This window comes from Apodemus sylvaticus, chromosome 5, assembly GCF_947179515.1.
Source record: "Apodemus sylvaticus chromosome 5, mApoSyl1.1, whole genome shotgun sequence".
NCBI lineage: Eukaryota > Metazoa > Chordata > Mammalia > Rodentia > Muridae > Apodemus > Apodemus sylvaticus.
In genome coordinates, this window is record NC_067476.1 from 111,617,483 (window position 1) to 111,633,965 (window position 16,483).

General features: G+C 46.6%; 1 protein-coding gene across 2 annotated transcripts in view; it reads left to right on the plus strand.

The window, feature by feature from the left end:
• Positions 1-16,483, plus strand: part of Mertk (MER proto-oncogene, tyrosine kinase) — a 104,830-nt gene that overhangs the window by 81,744 nt on the left and 6,603 nt on the right. For both annotated transcript variants that reach the window (XM_052183567.1, XM_052183568.1), the window contains exons 14-18: positions 1,513-1,605; positions 2,824-2,942; positions 10,023-10,132; positions 13,122-13,281; positions 14,603-14,739. In XM_052183567.1, the coding sequence (XP_052039527.1) occupies positions 1,513-1,605; positions 2,824-2,942; positions 10,023-10,132; positions 13,122-13,281; positions 14,603-14,739 (619 nt within the window). The remainder of the gene's footprint in view (positions 1-1,512; positions 1,606-2,823; positions 2,943-10,022; positions 10,133-13,121; positions 13,282-14,602; positions 14,740-16,483) is intronic.

Sequence of the window (16,483 nt, forward strand, 5' to 3'; positions counted from 1 at the left end):
GTGTAGCCCTGGCTGTCCTGGAACTCACTCAGTAGACCAGGATGGCCTCAAACTCAGAAATCCACCGGCCTTTGCCTCCCAAGTGCTGGGATTAAAGGCGTGCGTCACTACCCCCCTGCCATTTTTTAAAAAAAAGATTTATTTATTGTTAAATGTAAGTACACTGTAGCTGTCTTTAGACACACCAGAAGAGGGCGTCAGATCCCATTAGAGATGGTTGTGAGCCACCATGCAGTTGCTGGGAATTGAACTCAGGACCTTGGGAAGAGAAGTTAATGCTCTTTACCACTGAGCAATCTCACCAGCCCCAATATTTGCTATTTTAACCAGGGGCATTTCACACCTTCCTGTTGTCAAGCCTCGCTGGCCATCTCTTCTAACTAAAACTCTCCATTCTCCACCCCCTCCCCCACTCAGGAAGTACCCCTCCCATTTTCTGTCTGGCTTCCTCACTCTAGGCACTGCCTAAAAGTGCAATCAGACAGGATTTATTCTCTTGGGACTGGCTTGTTTCAGATAGCACAATATTGAATTTTATTTAAAATTTTATTTATTTGATTTAGTGTGTGTGTGTGTGTGTGTGTGTGTGTGTGTGTGTGTGTTTGTACGTGCATGCTTTGTACCATGGCACAGAGAACAATTCATGAGTGTCGGTTGTCTTCTTCTACCCTGTGGGTTCCCCAGGGATCAAATTCAGGCCATCAAGCTTTGGGGGCAAGTGCCTTTGCCCACTAAGCTATCCAATACTGAGTTGTAAAATAGTTCTCTCAAACTGGTTACATTTCAAATTTTTGCTATGAAAGTATACCCAGCTCACTTTGTATTCGGAGAGAATGTTTTTTCCTTATTAAAATTAAATTAAGATTTTAAAGACCAGTTTTAGGTTGACAGAACAATTGAGCAGAAAGCCCAGTCACCCTAAGTTCCCTGTCCCCTCACCCACAACTTCTCTTTCATGCTATAAACAACCATCTTTGATTACTCTTATTGTTCAGTTGGTGGGCTCACACTCGAATATCATCAAGGGAAGTTCTTGGCTTTTACTAGTGTCCTCTGTTGGTCTTGTATAGGTCTCTGGTGTTTGACAAATGCATGAATGATGTATGTCCCCCGTAGGTATCATACAGCACAGTTGCACAGCCCTAAAACTCGCTTGGGTTTCACCACTGGCTTCTCTCCTCCCACCCCCAAACACTGACAAGTACTCCTTCCTGTCTCTATAGTTCAAGAGTTTCTATTTTTGTTTGAAAGGAGGATTTCTTTGCTTGTTTGTTTGTTTTGTTTGCTTTTAGAGAAGGGTCTTGCTCTATCGTCCAGGCTGGCCTTTTGAGTTCTCCTTCAGCTTCCCTACTGTGAATGCACCCTGAAGCCCGGTGTGGTTTTAAACAAAAGTGCTGTTGTTGGCTCTCACCCTGAACTGGTCATGTTGGTCATTCCTTGCCTTGCCCTTGCTGCCCCCTTCCCTTTAAGGAGTACAATGATCACACCCTGAATTTTCATCTGCTTCTCTAGTGGACAACTTTTCTCAACGGGAGATCGAGGAGTTTCTCAGTGAAGCAGCGTGCATGAAAGACTTCAATCACCCAAATGTCATCCGGCTTCTAGGTACCTCAGGGAGATGTCAGGCCAAGGCTGGGAGAGGCTTTGCTGACCCACTGTGTACCAAAAGGGAAAAAGTTCTGGTGTGGAGAGGTTCATACCAAAATTTACAACACTGGGTTTGTCCTGCTTTCTGAGGCTGAGAGTAAGAATGGGTTTGCATATCCTGGGTGCTGATAGGAGTTAGCGTCATGCATCATGAGTGTGCTAAGTAAGCATGAGAACCACTCATGTGGTAGTTTTCACTGAGTCGAGCTTGCTTGTGAATTGAAAACCGATGAAGTCTACAAAGACATCTCTCTAAATAGTCTTTGAGAAATAATTTATAAACCAACTGTGAGTCATGGCATATTGACTATTTCATGGATATGACTGAATGTCATTCAGTTTTATGTAAATATCTCTGTGAAAAAATTCTATAGCTATGAGTATCAGTGCATGATGTGTAAGGGACATTATTCTGACATAAACAATCTGGAAATAGTGACCTTTTCCTTCCCGAGCCTTTGCCTTAGTCCATAATACATTTTGGAGCAACCTTTCAAGGTTCTATATGGCTGATGCTGCAAAGAGGTCTGAAAGCTAAGGTTTGGGTAAAATCTCCTGTTAAAGAAATAGCTATTGTTTGCAGTTAGTGGCTTTAGCAGACTAGGAGAGACATTGGACTTTGCTTGACAGGTTACACTTTGCAAGCCTAGCATTGGGTGACAGGCCCCTTCTAGAATTCCACACTAACACACTGCAACTTCAATCACCGAAAGCTTAGAAAGAGAGGTTTTGCCAATAGACCCTCAAAAATGCTTAATAACTTTAAACATCTGGTTGCAGTATGCTTTTTCATAGGCATGTTTAGCTAATTTGTCCTCAGGTTCTCTGAGGTCTCGTCTCCACCCCTTGGGTCATTCAAGCTAACAAAAACAGAGCACAGAATCCTTGACTTCTAGTTGTCTGTTCTTGTGACAGGTTGATTTATGAGAGTTCTCTTGCAAACACTAGCCAGAAAGAAAGAAAGAAAAGGAGAGAGGGAGAGACGGAGGGAGGGAGGGAGGAAGGGAGGGGGGGCAGGTGTTACATGCCCTAGAAGTCACTGTGAGAGTCCCAAGCCTTCAGTTCTCACCTCTTGGCCTGTTAGTACCTGGCTTTAGTTTGGCCAGTGGGCCTCTGGGGTTTATGTGTTCATACCTGACAAGGGCTCTTTGTAACTGATCCTGTTTTCAATTTCAGGCGTGTGTATAGAGCTGAGCTCTCAAGGCATCCCAAAGCCCATGGTGATTTTACCCTTCATGAAATACGGAGACCTCCACACCTTCCTGTTATATTCCCGGATAGAAACGGGACCAAAGGTAACAGGCCGCCCATGGTGCCACTCAACTGTTTCTGAAGCGCTTATGACAACTGAGACAATCCCAATGTCCCTGAAAATGCAGAGAAGGACAGTAGCCTTAATTCAGAGTTCATTATGCACTCGGGGGTTAAACTCTGGCCTCCATCCTCTCGCCAGGCCTGTGAGTGAGTGTTTATCCCTGTTCATGGTGGGAGGAAGCCCGCTGGCCCCACAGTCTTAGGCCAAAGTCTCCTTGACTGAAGTCTGCGGAGAGTTACTCCCCAGGCTGGTAAAGGTGCCCTTCTAAGGAGGTGTGTTCTGTTCATTTGAGATAAGTTTATTTTATTAGCTCAGGCTAGCCTCCTGAATGCAGGTATACAAAGCTTATGCTTGCACACCAAGATCTCCTAAAGTTAATTTCTCAGAGTCCATGTTGGAGTCATAGGTTTCAGTCTTCGAAGTTCATTTGTGAATATATCCTCTATGATCGGTATGAGCTGGATTGCAGGTAGATACGGTGAGAAGACCCAGCTGCCATCCTTGTATCCAGCTACCCTCCGCATTGGCTTACCCAGTAAGAACTACACAGCCCTGGCAATTCGGGTCATAGCCAAAGAGCCAATGGTGGGCCATCTCAGAGATTCCGGAGCATGAACTTACAGGCTTGCTCTCTTTATGGTCAGTTTTTACTGTGGACTTCAAATTTTGTAGACTTGGGGCTCCTACACTGCAGCCTTTGCCGTGGGCCTCCTTAGGAAGGGAGCACCGTGTTCCTTCTTCATGTTCCCTGGAGGCAGAGCCACTGGTGCCTATGAACATCAGCGCTTGTGCCCCTGGCATGCCTAGCCCGGCCCATCACTCCTCTCCATCAGTTCACTTCTCTGTCTGAGGTAGCAGCATTACCGCAGGGCACCCACAAGGGGAAAACACGGGGCTGACCACATCAGGAATCACCCCAGATTCAGATGGAATTTGCTTTGGGCCAACAATGTCCCCACTCATCGCTGCCAAAAGTCACAGGCTGTGGGAAGGAACTGTACCAACCAGTCCATACCTGGGCATCTTCTAACACTGATGCCTCTGTCCCCATAGCTGCCATCAACAGTGGAGCTCTAGGGAATGTAACTACAGATAAGTGGTTTAAGTTCTCCTTTCAGGTCTCATGCTTTGGCCGTCCTGCCTGTGAACTCTTTAAACCCCTTGTTTAAATTGCCTTTTTCCTGCCGCTTTCTAAAAATGTTGAGTTTTATATGATGTATTTGGGTATTCAGTCCATCTTGTGTCAATTTTTATAGAAGGTCTGAAATTTAGTTTAAGGCTTCTTCAATTTGTCATCACCATCATCTTTTTTTTTTTTCTTGGCCAAGATCTTGTATAGCCCAGGCTGGCCTCTAACTCACTATATAGCTAAGGATAACCTTTACCTTCTGATCTTCCTGTCTCTGTCTCTAGCTCCAGAATTCTGGATTACAGGTGTGTGCCACCATGCACCACACACGCACACACACACACACACACACACACACACCTTGTCCCTGCAGTACTAGGGACTGAGCCCAGGACTTTATGCATGCTTTATCTACCGACTGAGTTACATCCTGACCCTGAGGACTTTAGATTGGTTGATTTTGCATATAATTGCTCATCATTTATGAGAAGGCCACCTTTAATCTTCTAAATTGCTTTCACACTTCTGTCACAAACTCCTCTGGCTGCAGGACAGTCTCTGAACCCTGGGTGTGGTCATTAAACTCTCTACTCATCCTCCACTCCCACCCATCCTCTCGAGTACTGAAACATTTCTGTAAGTTCTAACACCGTAGAGTGTACTTCCCGGCTTTATCTGGCATTTTTTTACAACCCTCCCCTGCTTCTTTGCCCCCCCCCCCATGTGTGCTTCAACAGTTCTGCTTCAACCCACAAAGATTCTGCTGTAGTCTTTTGTCCTTTTAAACAAAATAACAAGTAAGACAAGCAAGAGCACAGGACTTTCTTGACTCATTATTTCTACTTGCAACAGTATCAGGGTGTCCTGGGTGGCAGAGAATAACTTCCAGTGTTCCAGAGAAGAAAAAGGAATGTGCTTTTACATTTTGCTATTCTGTAGCCCGAGATAAAGATGGAAGACACAGAGTTGTGGAGTAGCTGGGGCGCTCCGAGCTTTGATTCAGGCTTCTTTGCTTCCTGTGCACTCAGTTCCCTGGGCACAAAGACCTTTTGTTCTGACCCAAGATTAAGTCTCCAGGCTGGTCAATGAGCTTCTGAACAGGGCCAGGATTCTGGCTCCAAGTGCCACTGTCCTCAGCATGGACACTGTCCCTGGAGGTATGCAAGGCAGATAGGCAGACGATCAGCACCAACTGCAGCGTCTCACAGAGGACAGCAGCCGGGTGACATACGCATTTGGGGAAGCAAAGAGTTCTGACTATAAAAGCTTTAATAGTCCATGGTGCCAGCGGTGGAAAGAAAAATGAGAGAGAGAGAGAGAGAGAGAGAGAGAGAGAGAGAGAGAGAGAATGAAGGCATGCAATTGGATTGGGTTGGGGCAAAAGATTGGAGAGCATATGCATTGTAGGAACCTTAGATTTTTCTCCAAAAACAATTGTAGGGACCTTGGGGCAAGGGCAAAGTGAGGGAGGATGGACAGGGAGGACCTACAGCAGGGAGGATGGACAGGGAGGAGCTACAGCAGGGAGGATGGACAGGGAGGAGCTACAGCAGGGAGGATGGACAGGGAGGAGCTACAGCAGGGAGGATGGACAGGGAGGAGCTACAGCAGAGAGAATGGACAGGGAGGAGCTACAGCAGAGAGGATGGACAGGGAGGAGTTACAGTAGAGAGGGATGAATAGGGAGGTGCTACAGCAGAGAGGATGGACAGTGCTGTTAAGGTTCCCTGCAGTTGCCCTTTGGATCTGCAGGAAGGAACTTGGCCTTACTAGCATAGCATACCAAAAACAACTCAAAATCACCTTCAAAAAGAAGATACAGAGTAGGGTCTGGTGTCCCAGGCCTGTGATCCCAACTGCTGCGGAGGCTGAAGCAAGAGGCTCACAAGTAGAAGGGCAGCCTGTGATACAGAGCCAGAGGTCACATTGCTCCACAGGGGACATGTTCTGACTGCAGCATAAGGTGCCTACCGTCCCCTCGTCCTTGGATGTTCCGTATGTGCTGTGCTGCGTGCAGTATGAGATGGCAGTGGCTGCTGTAGGTGTCGTGTGTGTCCTGTGCTAGCATCCAGAGACAAAGGGGCAAAGCCTGCCTTTTACCCCTCCTGGGTCCATTTTCTCCACCCGACGGCTGTCTGGCTGTCTCCACGCCCTTCCCCCACCCCTTTTCTTAGAGCAGCGCATTCTTTGCAATAACTTTATTGAGATATTACACAATTCTCCAATTAAAGGTGTTTAGAAGGGGGCTGGGAAGACTGTTCAGTAAACAAAAATGCTTGCCACTGAGCATAAGACCTGAGTTTGATCTTCAGGGACCATGTGAAAGAATACATATGCCCCAAAATAATTAAATGTAATTTAAAACATGTTTAAAGTGTTCAAAGAGAAGGAAAGAGAAAGCAAGATCCTGTTGGAGTTGGTAATGAGGATGGTGACTAAGACCTCCAAGGAATGCAGAATATTTTAATACAGTTGCGGCCCCAAAGAAGAGGCCCATGCAAGTTCCTGGCAATCACAAATAGGTCCATCTCTGGTATGTTCCCCTCCACAGTTCTCAGGGTTATAAAATACTGTCCCTGAAGGCTAGAGCCACAGCAGGTAGAGTAATTGCTGGAATCATTTAGTCCTGGCTTCTGCCTTTAATACTGTAAATACTAGATGTGATGGCACACTCCTGCTGTCCAGCAGTGTGGAGTCACAGGAGGCCCTCGGGGCCATCCCAACCTTCCACTGTTTAAGGCAGGGTCTCTTGTTCTCTGTAAGTATCCCAGGCTAGCTGTCCTGAGAGCCTCCCATCACACCTTTCGAGTGCCCAGACTGCAGCTCCTGCTACCTTGCTGGGCCTTATGTGGGCCCTGCTGATTCAAACTCAAGTGTTCATCCTGTCCACACACACGGTTCCCACTGAGCCATCTCCACGGAGTTTGACTGCCAATTCTAATTCATCAGTGGCTGCCCTCTTCCTACGCCACCCTAATTAGAGTGTCTTTTAATAAGTCTGAGACTTTGAGCTGTGTTCATCTTCAAGCCTGTTAAGGGTAGTCTGAGTTCCCTGGATTTCCTGTGGAATTTTAGAATTAACTTGTTACATTTTACAAAGATGCAGGCTGGCGCTAGAACAGAGTTTATATTGAATATAAAAGTTGAACAGTGTTAACATCATAATATCAAGTTTTCTAAGTCATATGTGAGAGATATTCTTATATGTGGGAAATATTCTTATATTTGGATTTTAAAATTTTCACCAGTACTATGTTTGCTTTTTCATAGCATAAGTTGTACATATCTTGTGAAACTAGTCCCTGAATATTTTTATTCTGTTGTAGTTGAGACTGTTGTTTGTCTCACCTTCAGATTGTTCTTACTAGGGCAGAAACCCTGTCACGATACCTACGGTCATCTCGACTCATTTAAAAATTGTTTTCTGCAATTATCTTTTATATAACTTTTAGTCATAGGTTCCAAGAATAATGTAATTATTCCAGGAAAAATATCTGAAGTTAGTAGTATCAACTACTTACTGATGACAATAGGTTTGCTATTTCCTGGAAATTAGCATCTGGAAGACTAAATACACAGAGAAGAGGCAAAACTTCCGTGTTTGACTCCTTGACCTTCCTCTGTAGCTCTGTTACTTACGGGTGAGGATAATCACTGCATCATGGTTTCATATATAGTTGGCATGTGTCGTAGTTGGGAAATACATCGCTAAAAGTGTAATGTCCAAGCTCATGGCTGACTGCTAGAGCTTGTCTAACACAGGGCCCTGAGTTCCTTCCCCAGTACCATAGGGAAAAACCAAAACCAAGTGCAGCGCCCTTGTGAACACCGTTTTGGAAACCTTACAGCCATTGAAGAATGAGCTGTGACAAATTCAGTGTCATGTGGAGGGGACCTAGTGGGGAAGTAGGTGCCATGGACAGACCACTGGTGACTCGTGATTGCCAGGAACTTTGTGGTTAGCTTTCTTCAGTGCCATGACTGCAGTAAGGCATTAAAGTTTCACTTAGATCATCTTTATAACCAACTCTAAATGTCTGGAAGGCGCTCCTTCCCCCCCCTTCCCCTCCCCCTCCCCCCTCTTTTTTCCCTCTCCCCTCTTCTTCCCTCTTCTTCTCCCTTGTCCTCCCCCTCCCTCCCTTCCCTTCCCCCTCCCCTTCCCTCTCCTCCCTTGTCCTCCCCCTCCTCCCCTCCCTCCCCTCCCTCCCCTCCCTTCCCCCTCCCCTTCCCTCTCCTTCTCCCTTGTCCTCCCCTCCTCCCCTCCCTCCCCTCCCTTCCCCCCTCCCCTCCTCCCCTCCCTCCCCTTCCCGTCCTCCTTCCTTTCCCCCTCTCCCTCCCACTCCTTCTCCTTCATCTTCCCCCTCCCTCTCCCCTCCCCCTCTCCCTCCTCCCTTGTCTTCCCCCTCCCTTTCCCTCTTCTTCCCCCCTTCTTTCCCCTCCCCTCCCTCCTCCCCCTCCCTCTCCTCCCTCCTCCTGCCTCTCCCCCTCCCCCTCCCTCTGTGTGTGTGTGTGTGTGTGTGTGTGTGTGTGTGTGTGTGTGTGGTGGGCCTGATGATGCTGGGAACTGAACCCAGAGTTTCAGGGTTGTGTGTATGCTACATGAGTCTTCTCCCACTGAGCTGCAGCCCCAGCGCACTGAGGACATGTTTACTTGTGTAGCAGTTTTGTCTGATTTTTACAACCCAGAGGAAACGTTAAACGGCTGAAACTCTAGAAAGGCCACGGGGGATTAGAATTTCAGAGTTCGTGCTTGTATTTTAGTTCAAAGATAAGGGTGTAGGCTAGCCTAATTGTTGCTGTCTAGAAGAAGAAAATCATCTTTCAAAATAACTCAAAGTAAGATGGGCTGTCTTAGCACATGTGAGGCCCAGCCTTGTTTAGTTCCACACACACCAAAAAGGGAAAGAGGAAAGGGGAAGGAGAGAGGGAGGGAGGGAGGGAGGGAGAGATGGAGGGAGAAGAAAAAATGATAGCAAGAATACAGAATTAAAAACATTTCCTATCAAGCTGGTTTTTCCCCTCCCAACATCTGCCCCTTTCCTAGAATATCTCCTCTTCCCTCACTATAACCAAGAGTTCAATCCCTGGACCCCATGAGAGAGAGAACTGATTGTCACAGGTTGTCTTCTGACCTCCAAGCGTATATGGTGGCCCACCGACTCCTCCCTCCTTCACACATACAAAATAAGCAGGTAGATGTAAAGAAAGTTAAAAACAAATAATGGGGCTCCCCTCCTTCGTCCTCTGCCTGGTGTGGTCCTCTGGCCCGGGCGTCTCGGACATGAAGGCCTCATAAAACATGGAAAGATACAGACTCTTTTCACCTGAAATAGTTTTAAAGGCGAGGCAAAGAGAATGTAGAATGTTGTTTTTTTCCAAGAAGTTTTTAAAGTTTCTGCTTATTCCTTTTTTTTTTTTTTTTTTTGCATCATTTCTGAGCCAGGTGTGGTAGCTCATGTGTCATCCCAGCACCAGGGGAAGCTGAGGTAGGAGGATCTTGAGTTGTAGTCTAATCTGAGCTGCATAGGAAGACCTTGTCTTCAAACAAAGTGTCTGTTTAAAAAAAATATATTAATGATATAGAAAGGAAAGATCTGTCTCTGGGTGTCACCACTACAACTTAAGAAACAAGAAAACCATTTCCAGGGCTGCAGAGATGGTTCAGCAGTTAAGAGCAGTGCCTCCTCTTGCAGAGGACCCAGGTTCGATTCCCACATAGTGGCTCACAACCATCTGTAATTCTAGGTCCCGGGGTTCTAATACTCTCTTCCGGCCTCCTCAGATGCTAGGCACACACATGGTGTACGTGCAGGCAAAATGCATATGCACATAAAATAAAAATTAAATCAGCACTGTTTCTCCCTTGGTGAGAACAGCTTGCCAGCTTTTCCTTCTAAATCATTAATGCCTTTTCTTGTTTCCACCCCTTAGTACATCCCCCTGCAGACCCTGCTGAAGTTCATGATGGACATTGCCCAGGGAATGGAGTATCTGAGCAACAGAAATTTTCTTCATAGGGATTTAGCAGCTCGAAACTGCATGTAAGAACCTGGGCCATCCTGGGAGGCAGGGTCATTAGATTTCATAGGGTGGGGAGTGACCTGCTATTAGGTTATGGAGGGCATCTGGCTTGGGAGGGGGACAGAGTGCCTTGCTTTCTACGGTCTTTCTATCACTCTGATTCTTCCTTGGGGGTTTTCTGTCTCTGCCTCCCAGAGTCCATCCGATGCTCTCTCTTAGGATTAGTCTGTTTTCTCCTTGTCGCCAGGGTAGGGGCACTAGGTTTGATCTTTGGGGTCTTTTGCCATCAGCTAGCTTTAGACCCATGATAATATGTAAGTCAGCTAACCATAGTATAACTTGAACAAACATAACGAAAATCCTAAAGACTGTTTGCCCATGCCTTTGTTAACACACAGTTCTCTCTTCAAGGAGGGTAAGAAATAGTATGTTCGGCTGGGTGGTGGTGGTGCACGTCTGTAATCCCAGCACTCTGGGAAGCAGAGGCAGGCAAATTTCTGAGTTCAAGGCCAGCGTGGTCTACAGAGTGAGTTCCAGGACAGCCAGGACTATACAGAGAAACCCTGTCTCGAAAAAAAAAAAAATCCAAAAAAAAAAAAAAAAAGATAAAGAAAAAGAAAAGAAAAAAAGAAATAGTATGTTCTAGAGTCAAGTACAAGTGACTATGGCCTGAGAATACAGATTCAGTGGCCTCAAATGTCATATTCCAAAGTCGTAACTGCTTTCAGGTTTTTATACTGACATAACAAAGAAAATCATAAATCGACACACTTTCAAATACATTGGTGGAAGGTTACAGCAGCACGAAGAAACGTCTGCTACAGGCCTCAGGTACCAGATGAAGACATTCTTGGCCCTGGTTGATCTGCTGAATTAATACATCCAGAGTGGTTTCCTCTGATGGTCACTGGACAGACACAGGGGTGGGCAGAGGCTGGCAGTTAAGGGAGCTAAAGATAATCTACTCAAGGTAGATTATAGTTAGACTCTGCCCTGAGACATTCCAGCTGCTCCTCCTCGATCACTGAACTTCTAACCAGGTAATTGGCCTTCTAGAAGGTTCAGTGGCAGGTGTAGTCTCTTTCCAGGAACTTTCGTTCATATCTACCCAACCCTTGTGATAACATTTGGTACCTTAAATATCTAGAAGCTTTTCTGCCACAGATGATGAATTATAAGAATTTATATGAGAACTTTGGACATGAGAACTTTGAATTTTCTCCATTTCTTTACCTGCTTTGGCAGAACCACCTGATGTAAATCTGCCAAGACCTTCACTGTTCCTTGATTTTAGCTTGTCTGTTGTGAGAAGAGGGAGTGGCTCCGCTGTGTTTGTCTTAGTCAGAGGTTTGACTGTAGAGTTGGCTACTCACTCTTGTCAACCACAGCCCCTTACTCTTTAATTTAGTCTTTAAAACCCCAAGGGATTTGGGGTTTGTTACTGTTTCTTGACTGTGGATTCAGAGTCATGAAATTTTATTTTTCTTTTAACATTTCCTTCATGTTTTTCCTACCAGGCAGGAGGAGTGCCTGTCTAATTTGTCTTGATCTAAGAATGTAGGTCTCTTGGGTGTGCATACCTGTACTCCCAACACTCAAGAGACAGAGGCAGGAAAAAAAAAAGCTTCTAGCCAGGTGGTGGTGGCGCACGCCTGTAATCCCAGCACTTGGGAGGCAGAGGCAGGTGGATTTCTGAGTTTGAGGCCAGCCTGGTCTACAGAGTGAGTTCCAGGACAGCCAGGACTACACAGAGAAACCCTGTCTCGAAAACCCAAATCCAAAAAACCAAGAGAGAGAGAGAGAGAGAGAGAGAGAGAGAGAGAGAGAGAGAGAGAGAGAGAGAGAGAGAGAGAGGCAGAAGGATCCACAGTCCAAAATTATCCTCAGCTGCATAGCATGTTCCTGGCCAACCTGGGCTATGTGAGACCATGTCTTTAAAAAAAAAAAAAAAAAGAATAGGGTTAATGTCAGACAGACAAGGATATCTCAGACATCTGCCTCTTCTTCCCTTTCCTTCCCTCTCTCCTCTCTGGCTTCTTTCTCTTCTTTTCCTTCTTGTCCAGGACCTGTTTTACTGGTGTGGGTTATGATTACAATTTATCTCCCTTCAGTTTCCCAGTCCCTTCCTCCGACAGCTGCCCACATTAGCCAGCAATCCTTCTGCACCATCTTTCCACGTGTCCTTCCTACTTCTCTCAGACTTTGCGTCCTCTTAGGCCTCCACACCGCCTTACTTGGTGCACAGGTCCAGGGCTGCTTCCTGATAGGATGGTGATGGCTTGATGCGTGAAAAGACCCAGAGAAGCTGCTTGTTGGTCCTGCCTCTCCTCCTCTGCCACACCTCTGCCCCACCCCAGGCCCTTGCCTCCAGCCACTGTGCCTGGATGCCTCTGCTGGACTAGCCCTACACAGGCCAGAGTGATGCGAATACAATAATACCTTCTTCCTGTTATTTGCTGTTTCTTTGACCTCAAAGCAGTTTCCTACCCTCAAGTTCATGGCTCATGGGGTCCATTTCTCCTCCTTCCCCTTCTTTCTTCTTCTCCTTCTTCTCCTTCCTTCTCCTCCTCTTCCTCCTCCTTCTTCCCCTTCTCTTCTTCCTCCTCCTCTTTCCTTTCCCTTTTCCTCTTCCTCCTTTTCCTTCCTTCCTTTTTCCTCTTTGCTCCTTCCCTTCCCACCCCCCCCCCCCATAAGGATGTCATGTATCCCGTGCTGGTCCTGAACTTGACAAGCAGCTGAGAATGGTCTTGAACTTCTGCTCCACCTGCTGCCACCTCCCAAGGGGCTGGAGTTAGAAGTACACACTGCTGTTGCCAGTTATGCTGTCTTGGGGAACCAAACCAAGGGCTTTGTGCATACCAGGCAAGCATTTTACCAACTGATTCACATCCACAGTCTCCCTGTGTCTTCTCTAGTCACATTTGATCCTATTTGAGCTGCATCTGGTACAGGCTAGGATTAAATGCTCTGCTCCCAAGGTTGTTGAGGACCAGAATTTACCCTTCACAGGTTGCGGGATGACATGACTGTCTGCGTGGCAGACTTTGGCCTCTCAAAGAAGATTTACAGTGGCGATTATTACCGCCAAGGTCGCATTGCCAAAATGCCTGTGAAGTGGATCGCCATAGAGAGCCTGGCGGACCGAGTCTACACAAGCAAAAGTGACGTGGTATGTACACAGCTTTGATTTGACAGACAGGGACACAGTGAGAGAGATGACTGAGCCTGGAGATGTAGGGGACTATACTCTGATTAAACTGAGGGTTGGGGGCATTCTCAGACCAGCTTCCATTTCATTTATTCACTCATTCCTCTGCTTTGTGTTGTTCTGGGATTGACCCGGGAACCTCACACATGCAATGAGAACACTAGCTGCTTTCACAGCCTCTTCTTTGCCTTTAAGATTTAATTTTATTTTAATTATGTGTATAGGTATGGGATCTGAAGGTGGATATGTGCACACAGATGCAGGTGCTCTCAGAGGCCAGCAGCATCAGACCCCTGCAGCCTAACTCAATCACAGGAGACTGACTGCCAGCCAAAGTGGATGCTGGGAACCAAACTTCGGTCCTCTTCAAGAGCAGAAAGTGCTCTTAACCTGAGTCACCTCTCCAGCCCTCTTTACTTTGTATTTATCTTTATTATATAGAGTGTTTGGCCCACATGTATGTCTGTTCACATAATGTGCCAACACCACCTCTTCTGGAGGCTAGAAGAGTGTCAGATCCCCTGGAATTGGAATTAGAGATGGTTGTCAGAGGTCACGTGAGTGTTAGGAACTGAACTCAGGTCCTCTAGAAGATCCATCAGTGTCTCAAGCACTGAGCCATCTCTCCAGTCCTCTCTACCTTTTGTTTTTGAGGCCAGGTCTATCTGTGTCACTTGGAAAGCCCTTGAGCTCCCAAGCACAAATGTACACCATTATACCTGGCTTTCCTTTTTTCTATTAATTAATCTATTATTCACTTTACATAGAATCCTTAATTCAGGGCAACTAGTAGGTTGTAGGAAAGTGCCCACACTTGCTTTGCATGTGACCTTCAGAGACTCCCAGGTTTCTTTGCTACAAATGAGTGACTTATTGCCCATAACTAAGATATTCACATTAAAGAGAATGAGTTCATGCAGTAGCCTTTGGAACCCATATGCTGTATTGCAGATGCTGTATAATTATCCCCGGGGCCCAAGCTTGGGGAGAGGAAACCTCCGCAGTAAGATCAGGGCAGCGCACTAAGTAAGCAGTGTTGATATGGGGCGAGGTTCCGGCTGCCTTCAGCCAGGCTTCCCGGAACAACCTTAGTAAGAACGGTTAACCATGGGGCTTCAGACGCTGTGTGTTGCTGCGTCAGGAGACGTAGGCCTCAGGCATAATTACCAGCTTTGTTTGCTTCATCCTCAGGGCTTTAAGGAAATGACCTTTCCCCATGAAAAAGTCCATTCAGCCTTTGTGGAAAGACTTTTGTCCTAACTTCTTGTGCCTTTTTTCTCAGTGGGCTTTTGGCGTGACCATGTGGGAAATAGCAACACGGGGAATGACTCCCTATCCCGGAGTCCAGAACCACGAGATGTACGATTACCTTCTCCACGGCCACAGGCTGAAGCAGCCCGAGGACTGCCTGGATGAATTGTGAGTGAGCATCCCTGTGCCGCCGGGCTTTCTGCATGGGGCAGCTATCTGGCTGTGAAATGACCTGGGAAACACGGTGCTGGCTGGTGCCGGTGGGGCCTGCAGTTAGCCGAGAGAGCCTGCTCAGAGAGTGCCTCTTGCAGGAGCTTCAGGCCGGCAGACTTTCCTAATGCAGGGGAAGGCGTTTACCCAGCTTCCATAAGGCCCCCTGGGGCTCACTCATCCCAAAGGTCTCTGTCTCTACCAGTGGGCACAGTCAAGGCAAGGTACCAATGTGTGTTTCCAAACAACAACAACAGCAACATAAGCATAACGAGGAAGAAGATGGTGCCAATAAATAGGTTCACTTTGTAGTATACAAGGTACTGGAATCCTTCATCCTTACTCACTTTGAACCCAGTAATCCTTTTTGTCCATAGCATTTCAAATTTACTGATCACACTTTAGGGGAAACTCAGGAATCTGTACCAGTGCCTTTGAAAGCAAACTGGCTCTGGGAATTGCTTGGGAAGTATTCTGACAATGCAGTTGCTTATCCCTATGCCTAGAGGGTACAGTGGTATTGGTCCAAAGCGGGTCTAGAAACTATGTATTTAAAAATGTTCTCTGGAGCCGGGCAGTGGTGGCGCATGCCTGTAATCCCAGCACTCTGGGAGGCAGAGGCAGGCAGATTTCTGAGTTCGAGGCCAGCCTGGTCTACAGAGTGAGTTCCAGGACAGCCAGGGCTACACAGAGAAACCCTGTCTCGAAAAACCCAAATCCAAAAAAACCAAAAAAAAAAAAAAAAAAAAATGTTCCCTGGAAGACCTGTGTCCGGCCAGCTGTGAGCTCTCTACCTCCCATCACAGAGCACATCTGACCAACCCAGCCCTCTCTCAGTCTTCAATGTCAAACATCATGGGGGAGAGACCTATGACTTGGGGTTGATGAGGACCGGTCCTGTCCAATAATTATCCTCGTGTGTGACCATGGCAGCTGGCTTGCTGTTTCCGTATCTTATACCATGCGCCATATTGTATATGTTCTTTGGAGAACTGTGGTATCTTGACAAAAGCAACTAAAGTGGGGGAGGGTTCATGTCAGCTCCAAGTTCAAGGTGCTTTCCAGCGTGGCCGGGAAGTCAGGGCCGTAGGAGCTCGTTGCGGCTGGTCACATCACACCCACAGTAAGGAACAGAGAGTGAGGGGTTCTCGCTGCCCTTCAGTCCCTTTCTCATACAGCCCAGGATCCCCTGCCTAGGGAACGGTCCCACCCACAATTAAGATGAATTGTCCCATATCTTTAAGGTAATCGAGATTCACACCCATGCTCATAGGCCCATCTCCCAGATGATTATAAATTCTGGTAAGCTGAAAATAGTAACCATCGCAGTATATTTATATGTGTGGGGGGGTCATACATGTGTGTGTGTGGATATATGTCATGTGTGTTAATTTATCTGAAAACTGAAGATTGGTGTCAAGTGTCCTCCTCAATAGATCGCCACTTTTATTTACTGAGACAGGGTTTCTTGCCAAACCTGGACCTCATGGATTTGGCTTGTCTGGTTAGCTAGCTTGCCCCTAAATATCTCCTGTCTTCACATTCTGATGGCTGGAAACATAGGCCAGCCACTCGAACTACCTGGCTTCTAGATGTCTGCTGAGGATCCAAACTCTGGTCCTCATGTAGGCAAGTGCTTTATCTTCTGAGGCATCACTGCAGTTTCATCATCACTTTGGTCTCCCCAAGAACTTTGCTGAGC